General features: G+C 39.8%; 1 protein-coding gene across 2 annotated transcripts; it reads right to left on the reverse strand.

Moving 5' to 3' along the window:
• Nucleotides 1–700: 700 nt before the first annotated feature.
• LOC108703276 lies at nt 701–10,920 on the reverse strand. Of its 2 annotated transcripts, XM_018239391.2 has the most exons (5): nt 10,778–10,920; nt 5,751–5,812; nt 4,118–4,208; nt 3,045–3,398; nt 701–1,531 (listed from the first exon to the last, which is right to left on the reverse strand). In XM_018239391.2, the coding sequence occupies exons 3-5, from the start codon at nt 4,170–4,172 to the stop codon at nt 1,338–1,340; spliced, it is 603 nt and encodes a 200-aa protein (XP_018094880.1). In that variant the 5' UTR covers nt 4,173–4,208; nt 5,751–5,812; nt 10,778–10,920; the 3' UTR covers nt 701–1,337. The 2 variants fall into 2 exon arrangements, with proteins under 2 accessions (XP_018094880.1, XP_018094881.1); XM_018239392.2 differs by lacking the exon at nt 5,751–5,812 and having other exon boundaries at nt 10,778–10,898.
• Nucleotides 10,921–11,358: the final 438 nt, after the last annotated feature.

The raw sequence follows: 11,358 nt of genomic DNA on the forward strand, positions 1-11,358 counted from the left end.
TTTGTTGTAAAGCTTTAAAACATAGGGGCAAATTCACTAAGCGCCGAAGCGCCTAACGCTAGCGTGAATTCGCTAGCGTTGGGCATTTTCGTTACTTCGCAAATTCACTAATGGACGCTGGCGTAACTTCGCTAGTGTTACTTCGCACCATTACGCCTGGCGAATTTGCACAACGGACGTAACTATGCAAATTCACTAACGCACGCATTGTAACGCACGCATTGTTCTGAACGCTACCTTTTACGCTAGACTTCCTTCGCCACCTCAGACCAGGCGAAGCGCAATAGAGTAGATAGGGATTGCTTCAAAAAAGTTACAATTTTTTCTAAGTCCCAAAAAACGCTGGCGTTTTTTCTTTATTATGGGTGATAGGCTGAAAACGATCGAAAAATTTTTTAGGGCTCCCCTCCTTCCCCCCTACATTTCCTAACTCATGGCAACTTGGCACTCATGGCACTCATGGAGGGGTTGAACTTGATGGACTTTGTCTTTTTTCAACCCAATTTAACTAAATTTAACTATGTAACTTAACTATACAGTGGGCTCATGTGTAGGGCAAAATAAAAATTTTATTTGCTGTTTTGAAGGTTTCCCAGGCTTGTGTAGTTCTGCTATGAATACTTCCATTGGAAATTGAATTTGGCGCCGTATGCAAATTAACCATCACTAGCGTAACTTCGCTTCACTTGGTGAATTAACGCTAGCGCAACTTCGCAACCTTACGCTACCCCTGAGCACAACTTCGGCTTTTAGTGAATTTGCGGAGCGCTGGCGAAAATACGCCTGGCGAAGCGCAACTACGATTCTTAGTGAATGTCCCACATAGGGTGCAGCTCCTGCTAAATGGTCTAAATTGTGGATTTGGTTAGTCTCTGCTTCAGCATAGAAGTTCACAGACTTATGATGTGATTATTACAGTCAACCAATTATAGTGCTAAGCACATTCAAGAATACATCATCCATCCAAATTCTCTTGTAATTTTGACCTTCAGGATGTTTCTCCAATTAACTTGGATCCATAACTTGGACAAAAGTTGGTGTCAGCCCCACACTTTTTGCACTAATAGAAAAAAATAAACAGTGTTGCCCTTCAAAAATAACCACCATTAATTTAGGTAGTAGATGAGTATGGATAAAAGACACATGTCCATCAAGTTCAACTTCTGTCCATGATGAACTGTGTCAGTAATACACCCAGGTTTTTCTTCCATATAGTTGGATATGAATGGTCATCCTGGCATGGCCAATCCAGCCTATCTAAATCTAACCACGAAGATGCAAGATCTCAGAGGCACATCTCCTTAGAATTATACCATGTTCACAAGAAGTCCTTGTTGTCATAAAATAAAAGTATTGTATCTCAACCTTTTATTCCTGATACAGTATCTCTGCAAAAGGATGACTCCAGCCAGAACAAGGGCAATAAACCATCCACTGATCAACATAATTTTCCATGAAGAATTGGTCTGCAGTGTGTCCATAGTCTTCATGCCCGAAGATTCACCTACTGCTGAGGCCTCCTTTTCTTCACCTGCAGATTATATTAATATGAGCACTTTCTCTTTCCATGATTATACATTTATCTTTACAATATACAGGTATAGATATACTTGTTGTAATCATTATTGTTTCTGCTTGTAATTTAATGAGAAGAACTAATGCACATGGACATGGTACAAGTTTAAAGACAAAAAAAGGTAAAATCACTGGCATACACCAAGTTGTTAGACACCCCCTGCCCCCCATTGTTTATAGTCTTACTTCAGAGACTAATCCAGTGCGCTTCTTCTTCTTCCAAAAATACACTGACTCACACTATTTCTTAATCACACCTTACTCTTTAGGTATGGTGCTCTTCACAGTACAAAAATCATCAGTTCTGTGCAGTATATATATATGCTTACCCAGGGCATTGTAGAGGATACGAGGAGCTCCAGAAGACAAGTTAGTACAGCGTTGGGTGGAAGTTTACTCAGGGTTAGGGTTGCCATCTTTTCTGGAAAAAAATACTGGCCTTCCTATATATTTTTTTCCCCCTATTAATAACATTGGGATCAGTCATTATTTTTACCAGCCAGGCCTGTAAAATACCGGCCAGGTGGCAACCCTACTCAGGGTTCTTCTACTGCAACATGCCCCAGTCCTATGAACTTTTCTCCCTTCCCCTTACTTTTTCTGCCTGCCTTTTCCTTCCTCCTAGACTGTAATATCTCCAGAGCAAAACCCCAATTGACACTGTGTACTGAAATTAAATGAATATAGGTGCTACACTGAGTGTTGTATCCAGTAGCAACCAATCAAGTTGCTTTGCTTTCATTTTCAGACTTTAAGGATTCTTATTTCTTCATTTCCAAGTTAGTCAGATGAAGACCTGTTCACTAGGATCTACTAGTATTTCTGTACTGCTCATGTGCTGACCCCATGCCCACTAAGGGTCTACAGTATGTGGAAATTTAAATTTCAGCATGGTACCTCTAAGCCTAGTGCCCCTGTCCAATGTTATTAGGCAGCTGTATACTGTTGCGTTTCCAATACCTATTTCTGTGAAAAACAGAGCAGACAGTAGCTTCTTTATGTCTTTGCCCATATATATTAGAAACCTGTCAATCCCTGCTTCTCTAGGGGATATAAAACTCCTGTAGAATATTCAGTTTGTCTCTGTCGCCATCTCATACACACCAGTCTAGTGCTACCTGCCTCTATATCTGCAAATAAAAATAAGGTAGTGAAATGGAATCTTCCAATACTTCTCTTCCATTTGGCCTTGTATGTCAAACTATCCCAGGCAACACTTTTGCTGTCAAATGGAGCAAAGGAGAAGAAAGGTATTTTCTAATGTAAGGCTATGGGATGAATTCCCTCAGGCAAACTGATCTGTAAAATGTCAAGATGCTCCAAAGACTGTCTCAGGCCCCTTGTACATTGTTTTGCTTAAGATACAATAATTCTGGAACCTGCTGGTCCATTAAACCCATTCAGTAGGTGATACTTATCCCACAAGCAATAGTACCTCTAATATGAAACCCCAGTCATTAGAATCTCACCCTGTATTTGCAGCGCAATGTATTTCTTGTTGTAAAACTGAGGGAAGATCACCCAGCACTGGTATGTCCCACCATCTGATTCCCGGACATTGGAGAATTCAAGTGCGGCGTTTCCATCCATGATCTTAGCAGAGAGTTGAGCTCTAGATAATCTGGACCCATACTGACAGTTGGTGGAGTTCCCCTTATCTACCACACAGTCCAATAACTTCTCTGTGAAGTCTTTAAACCAAATAACTTGCACCTTGTTTTGTTTCCAGTCCTCCGCTGTTAAAAGGGAGCAGTTTAGAGTAACTTGCTGGTTTATGTGGGCGCTCAAGGTCTCGTCATTCAGTTCGGACACTTGGCTAAAAACTGAGACAGAAGACATGGATGATGTAAAGGATCTACCAGAGAAAAGAAAATACATTCTGTATGTAGACTATATTTATTCATGCCCCTTTCTTTCTTAAACATTCGGGTATAGTTCATCAGGGTGGAGGAATGATCTATGGACATGCTGACCAGACAAACTCAACAGATATCTCTATACCATGGATAAGGATCAGTTTATCAACTGGACAAGCTTGAAAATGTAATCTACTGATGAAGATGCTATAGACAAGGCCTCAGCAGAACCTAGAAACTTGAATTAATATGAAAATTATTAATTATAAAAAATTGTCCTTCTTCAAGCAATTCACTTAAATAATGAATCTTCTAAAACAAGTTTGACCTGGGAACAACACAAATGAAAATTTTGTGAAAACACTGGCATGGCAAATTCATATGTGATTGCACACAAGCCTATTTTTTCAAGAAATCCAACTTGCACCTGGGCAATAACTCATCATCAAATTTTGGTTTGATTATTTGACCTTCAGTTGGCTGAAAAAAATGTGATCACTGATAGGTTGCTATGGGTTACTGCATTATAACTCCATTATTAAATACATATTCATCCATAACCACAATAAACTCCTTCATCAACGCAACTAAAGGAATTACCATTAAATACCCCATGTACTTTTCATAGGGCTTCTTGTAAAAACTGATACCTCACAAATAATCCGAATCCGATGAATTAAACTCACCCTTCCTGAAGATAAGGCACAGAATGAAGATTATCTGACAGCCTCTGATTTCCATGTTCCATAGAAAGGAGACAAATGTAGTGGCAGTTATCTTAAAAGCAAAAAAAAGTTATGTAAAATGAGTTGAGGGAATAAAAGACATATTATTATTTATAATATAATAATAATAATAATAATAATAATAATAATAATAATAATAATAATAATAATAATAATAATAATAATAATAATAATAATAATAACAACAACAATAATAATAAGAATAATTAAAGTAATTACAAACCTTAGTGACATTACTGCAGCCAACTTATAAATTATCAGTGGTTTCCCTAAAGGATTAATAACGTTTTTCTCTTCTCATTGGCTGAGAAGATTCCCTTAGGGGTTTATAACTAGAATAATATTTAGGACAAAACATCACACGTAAGGTAAAATGGAAAGAAGAAAATAAACATTTAAGCCTGGGTGAATCTTAAAGCCAGATACTTCAGGTAAAAAACTTCAATCAATCATAGTGTGCCAAAGGTAACAGAAGAACAAAATCAAGTGGAATTTCTCAGGCTTGAAGAAAACAACAAGATCTTATAACATTCACACAACACCTTAGGGTCAGTTACATTAAGATCCCTTTAACCTGCTTATGTGTTTTTGGAATGTGGGAGGAAACCAGAGAACTCGGAAGAAACCCATATATACTTGAACAAAATATACAAACTTCTTGCTGATGGTTGTCCGTTGGCTATGCAGGATCTTTCTAACCACACTTCAGGATGAATAGTCTAATACTGTATTTCTTAAAAAAACATCCATAGCTAAGAGATCCCCACCTGACAGTACTAAAGGTAGCACATTGCCCACTACCGTTTTAATAGCTGTTATTCTCCATGAGAGTACTATTTGTCTTTAGCCTAAGGTTCCATTCAGATATCTCCCCCACAATAGGTGGCATCTTGGGTGATAGCTCAGGCATCCCTCACCAGCCCAGTGAAGTGAGTTTAAACACATGGAACCAGCTTTTTTAGTTGGTGTTGAAAACGAGCAACGGAATCAGTTTGAGTATGGTGTGCAAAGCCAGTTGTATCCACAGTGGGGTTCTGGGTGGTAAAGCAGTCACTGCTAGAATGAGGAAAGCCTGGTCAATCTGGTCCGCCTACAGTTTTGGTAGCTCTATAATATATTTCATATGTCAATAAACACAATAGCTGCCAATCATCATCATTATTTATTTATATAGCGCTGTCAAGCCAATGTATGACATTCACCAATGCAAATAACTCCTGAGTTATTTCTGTTTTTTGTTTTTTAACTAAAATGAACTGAACAACCACAACTATGCAATGTTTTGAGTACCTAAGCATAGTATTATGCACATTACACCGTGTTGATTGAAAAAACAAACATATTTGCCTTCTTATATTTATTTTTGCTGAGTAGTTACGCAAATACCATTTGTATTATCTGAGCTTTTGTGCATTTGAAAAGCACCTCTTATCTGTGGCATCATTCACTCTGCACCTTCAATGACTGATGAGGGTTTGCCTTATCTGATATAACATGGCTCTACCTTACATTAAACTGCTCTCACGTACAACTGTAGATATACAAAGGGTAGCAGATCATGTAATATACTTACAGCTAGAAAGATTATCAAGAGACACTGGTGGATGGAGATCTATTCCGTGTGGAGACTGCACACTAAGTGGATAAATGGTTTACAAACGTAATTAGGGTAATACGGTCAGCAGATACAGTGCAGGTACAACATGAAGTAGGATCTAAGTTTTGTTTTGAAGAGGTTGATGGAGAGTTCATTATGGAAGAACGCAGAAGGTATTTCAAAGATTAAATGCAACAATAGTTTTAGGGTTACGTTTTAGATGGGAATTGGCTGCAGGATGAACAGAGAAGATGACCAGGAAAGGTGTGATGAAGGGAAGGTCTTTGTAAGTTAAGGAAAGGATTTTGCAAGTTTTACTTTCCTTAAAAGAGAGTCATGATAAAGATTTTACCGAATGGGAGCAAGATCTTATTCTTAGGTGAGAGCAAGATGTTTAGGATAGACTGAAGGGGGTAGAGTTGGGAATCTGTAGGTTGTAGCAGTTGAGGTCAAGTTGAGAGTTTTATTCGTTTCTGGATCTTGAATTTATTACAGAGACACTGTATGAGCAACAGGCTGTGCTACTGGTATAAATATTAAAAAGGGAAAGAGTCAGAGATTACCTCCATACAGCGCAGTGAATCAACACAGGGATTAAGGCTAAGTTTGGATGGAAAAAATTGTTTTGGTTAGGTTTAGCTTGTGTGGGCATTATTAAAACCAGGAGGGTTAGTTAGGAGGCAGTTAGAGATGTGAATCTGATCTTCAAGTGTTAGTGAAGGAAGTGTCTTGGTATATCTGGATGTCACGTTCAGGGGCAGGCTGTAACCTCTGTTTCCCCCCATGTGTGTTCCAACATGGGAATGTCAGCACCCATGTGCCGTGATGTTGCGCAGGAGGCTGTGGTGACAGAAGGGAGAGTGGCAGATGAGAAGGAAAGGGAAAGCTGCAGAGGGGATCGAACATGGACTAGGGGTAGGCAGAAGGCCCTTTAACAGGAACCTGCCCAGTGCCCCCTTATCGTTGTGCCCTAGGCAGGTACCTCATCTGTCTACCCCTAGTTCTGCCCTGGTCACCTCTATCCAATAAAAATAGTCTCCCAAAAAGAGAGTTCACAAGATAACCAAGGACCAAGTAAGCATAAGAGCAAAGGCAGGAATGGAGAGAACAGTAAGAAGAGCACCAGGTTGTGGATGCAATGGAAAATTGACATTGGAATGGCAATGGAATAAAACAGTATTAAATGCTTAGTATAGACGCAAGACACAGATTTAGAATAACTAAGTGTCCTTCTGGCAGACTGGAGATTATTGGTAACTTTACAAAGGACTATCTGAAAAAGTGTGTAAGAAGGGGTTACTGCTACAGGAAGCTAAGAAGAGACCATCTTATGAAATAATTAAAGGCCTAACATGTTAAGACTGAGCTACAGCTAAATAAATCTCTTTTGCTCAATCCTGTAAGCAATGGAAGGCTACATGCCATGCTGGCCACCGAACAATGTATTCCTGAATTGTATATGGGAGGACCCTATGCACCTAGGAAAGGCTTTGGTGTTTTGACAACATAATCTCAGAATATGTTGCCTAATAGTCATAGCCATGCTGAATTGCAACAGCATTAAATGATGTGATAATGCTCAGCATACATAACCTACTGCAAACTGTCCTATTGCTCAATAAAATGATTTTATATCATATAACTATTCCTTAGCAATTACATTTCATAGGATATTATAATCCTATATCCAATGTGCCTATAGGTATTTATGATCTAAAAAAACAATTCTACAAATACCAGATAAGAATATCTGTTAATATGGTAATATTTTCTTGACCTTCCAATTATTCCAGTTGAGAAGACTGTAAAATCTTGGTTGAGGACCCCCTAAGACTGTTGATCTGATCTTCTACTTATGGTTCTAAACTTTATGTGACCAAATAGTTACACTGGGGACCACATGATCATATCAGACAGATTCGGCAAAGGAACTGGGTGTCTGAATTGGGTAATTTTAGCTTATTTTTACCAAACTGTAGATTTTTCTTTCATATGGCCATGGGAATTCTTAGATGAGACTTGTCCCTTTGGCTGTGGACACCACATACTATTGTAGAGTTGCCTATTGAGAAAGGTTATATAGGTAATCAGATCCCAGCTTTTACAGTCTCTTGATTAAAGGTTACTATAATCCAATAGCTACGCCTTCCTCTTTTATAATCTCTTAACCATCCTATTTTTAAAAAAAGGCTTAATGGTTTCTGTTGAGTCACATTATCAGCTTAGGTGTCCTTTTAGCGTTTGGTGGTTTTGTTTCACATTTTTCAGCATTTGTTCTTAAAGTTGGCGTTGGCCAAACATTTAACTTTGGGCAACAAGTGAGATCAAACGAGTTGCCTGTGTAGAGACCTTGTAGCCTTCACCAACGTAAGATGTTCTGCTCAACCCAACTAACGAATAAACCCTAATCAGATATTGCTTAGGAAAGTAGGCCATTCTGAAAATACTAAAGATGGCCATTAGGGATGTAGCGAACGTCGGAAAAAAAGTTCGCGAACATATTCGCGAACTTGCGCAAAAATGCGAGCGGTTCGCGAACGGTTCGCGAACCCCATAGACTTCAATGGGAAGGCGAACTTTAACATCTAGAAAAGACATTTCTGGCCAGAAAAATGATTTTAAAGTTGTTTAAAGGGTGCAACGACCTGGACAGTGGCATGCCAGAGGGGGATCAAGGGCAAAAATGTATCTGAAAAATCTGCCTGTGTGTGCTTGGAAGAGATAGTGTAGGGGGAGAGCTGTTAGTGATTTCAGGGACAGATGATAGTAAGCTTGCTGGCTAGTAATCTGCTTGATACTGCTCTGTATTGGAGGGACAGAAGTCTGCAGGGATTTGAGGGACATTTTAGCTTAGGTAGCTTTGCTGGCTAGTAATCTACTGTTCTCTTTAAACAACTGCCATACGTTGACCTTGTAGGCATTGTTTGCCCAGTTTTTTTGGACGCAGCCACTGAAGCACAGTTGCCAGAAAAAATATGCCATATAAATGCTGAAAATAGTAATTTTTCGCCATTACGTAAAATATATGAATGCTGCTTGAAAAAAGTGACTCCGGTGTTTTTTCTGGAGACGGTAATATTATGGATATTTAGACAGAATGGGAACAAGGTCACACAGCTCGATGGCGGGTTGAAGAAAACAGTGTGCAAATAATGCCTACAAGGCCAACGTATACACTACTACAGCGGTGGATACGGATTACGTAAAATATATTATGGCTGCTTGAAAAAAGTGACTCCGGTGTTTTTTCTGGAGACGGTAATATTATGGATATTTAGACAGAATGTGAACAAGGTCACACAGCTCGATGGCGGGTTGAAGAAAACAGTGTGCAAATAATGCCTACAGGGCAAATAATGCCTAAAAGGTCAACTTATACACTACTACAGCGGTAGTAAAATAAAAAAAGTAAAATAAAAAAAAAATGAATATTAAAAAAAAAAAATTAAAGTTGGTGCTGCTGAACTACTAGGAGCAGCAGATTAGCACACCAGTCCCACTCCCCAACACTGCTAGACTAATAGCACTGGGCTCTTATAGTAGTAGTAGTAGTAGTAGTAGTAAAACAACAAAAAATAAATAAAAGCAGTCCTTACAAGGACTACTGTTATTGCAGCAGTCAGCAGATGAGATCAGAAGCAGGACAGCTGCCCACTGCAGCTACATACAGAGCACTGCAGTAGAAGGTAGATTACTAGCCAGCAAAGCTACCTAAGCTTAAATGTCCCTCAAACCCCTGCAGACTTCTGTCCCTCCAATAACAGAGCAGTATCAAAACGATTACTAGCCAGCAAACTTTCAACTGTCCCTGAAATCACTAACAGGCAGCAGCTCTCTCCCTACACTATCTCTTCAGCACACACAGGCAGAGTGAAAAAACGCTGCAGGGCTTCGGTTTTTATAGGGAAGGGGAGTGGTCCAGGGGAGAGCTTCCAAATTGGCTGCCATGTACCTGCTGGTCTGGGGTGAGAGGGCAAAAAAAAGCGCCAACAATGGCGAACCCAAAATGGCGAACGTCGCGCGACGTTCGCGAACTTCCGGCGAGCGCGAACACCCGATGTTCGCGCGAACAAGTTCGCCGGCGAACAGTTCGCGACATCTCTAATGGCCATACACAGAGAGATCTGTTAGTTTGGCAATTGTGACGAGTGGCTCTAGCCTCAATATGCTCATCTTGAGGTTTGCGATATCGGGCTAATCCGATCATGGCCCTAGGGCCCAACGGTTGGATCATAATGAAAGTTATACGGGTGGTCGGAACGCAGGACCGCATCAACGAACAGATGCGGTCCACAAAAGCAGGGCCCCATACATGGGCGAATAAGTGTCCGACTAGGTCTGTCGACAGCTTTTATCGGTCCGTGTATGGCCACCTTAATTGCCTCACTTACCAACACAATCACCAGTCCATTGTACACGCAAACAGGTATGGGACCTGTTATCCAGAATGCTCTGGGGCTTTCAAGATAACAGATCCTTCTGTAATTTGGATCATCATATCTGGTCTACTAGAAAATCATATAAAATTAAATAACTCCAATAGGCTCGGTTTGCTTCCAATAAGGATTAATTATATCTTAATTGGGATCAAGTACAAGGCACCATTTCATTATTACAGAGAAAAATTAAATCATTTAAAAAAATTTAGTTTTTTTGGCTACAACAGAGTCTATGGGAGACTGCCTTACCCTAATTTGGAGCTTTCTGGATAATGGGTTTCTGGATAATGGATCCCATACCCATATACACAGTGCACCCTTTAATTAGATGCTTTTTTTTTAGCAAGTCTCACCTATTGCATGGGAATAATGGCAGGAATATGGCGGATAAAGGAAAGGATAAGAAGCCATGGGGCGGCCATGGCTCCATGATAAAGGGGAAGTTTGTTAGATAATTATTGATTCATCTCCTAATAATATGTAAGTGTGGTTGAGGAGAGAAGGCAGGTTTGGCAGCCTATGCATGTTGATATTCAGTATAAGGCAGAGGAATAAATCACTCACCTAGTAAAGCTGATCCATGTGGCTGCGATAACCACAGACCTGAGCCAGTGAGTGTGAGCTCTCCTGGAAATGCTCCATACGCACTGACTCTTCCAGCTGCTGCTTCTCTGATCCCTTCTGGTACCTCCCTTTACAAGTAAACTGTGCAAACAGCGGGTGTCAGGTTTCTCCTAATGGGACGTACCCACTTACCAGGCTGAAACTCTTCTCGTAGTCACAGATATCTTCCAAGAACACTCATTCCTCATAAGGTCCAACAGCCGCTGACATTCCTTTTCCTCAATGAGAATCTCCACCTACAACCGACTGTTTTGCTCAACGAACGAAAAAATAAGTCTAAGAAACTTCCCAATAAACATTAATTGTTTTTGTTTTTTTCAGTAGTTTTACCATTATTTGTAAATGTGCTAAACAAAAACAATGAGACGTTAATTATTTTCCAGATCTGGGAATCAGCTGGCTTGCAACATTGTTTCCGGAGTCAGATGCAGCAGTGAATATAATTCGATTTTTATGGAAAAGCATATGAATCATTGGTTAATATGGCAATACATGGTCTAGCCATAGCCAGTTTTTTTGGA

Source organism: Xenopus laevis, chromosome 9_10S (assembly GCF_017654675.1).
Source record: "Xenopus laevis strain J_2021 chromosome 9_10S, Xenopus_laevis_v10.1, whole genome shotgun sequence".
Classification (NCBI taxonomy): Eukaryota; Metazoa; Chordata; class Amphibia; order Anura; family Pipidae; genus Xenopus; species Xenopus laevis.

What these genes read in the sequence shown, in the direction of transcription:
- LOC108703276 (XM_018239391.2), bottom strand. Translation starts at nt 4,172, where the DNA reads ATGGAAATCAGAGGCTGTCAGATAATCTTCATTCTGTGCCTTATCTTC. An exon ending in GTGCCTTATCTTCAGGAAGG is followed by an intron (nt 3,399 to 4,117) that starts GTGAGTTTAATT and finishes CTTCTGTCTCAG; the next exon opens with TTTTTAGCCAAGTGTCCGAA. An exon ending in CATTGCGCTGCAAATACAGG is followed by an intron (nt 1,532 to 3,044) that starts GTGAGATTCTAA and finishes TATAATCTGCAG; the next exon opens with GTGAAGAAAAGGAGGCCTCA.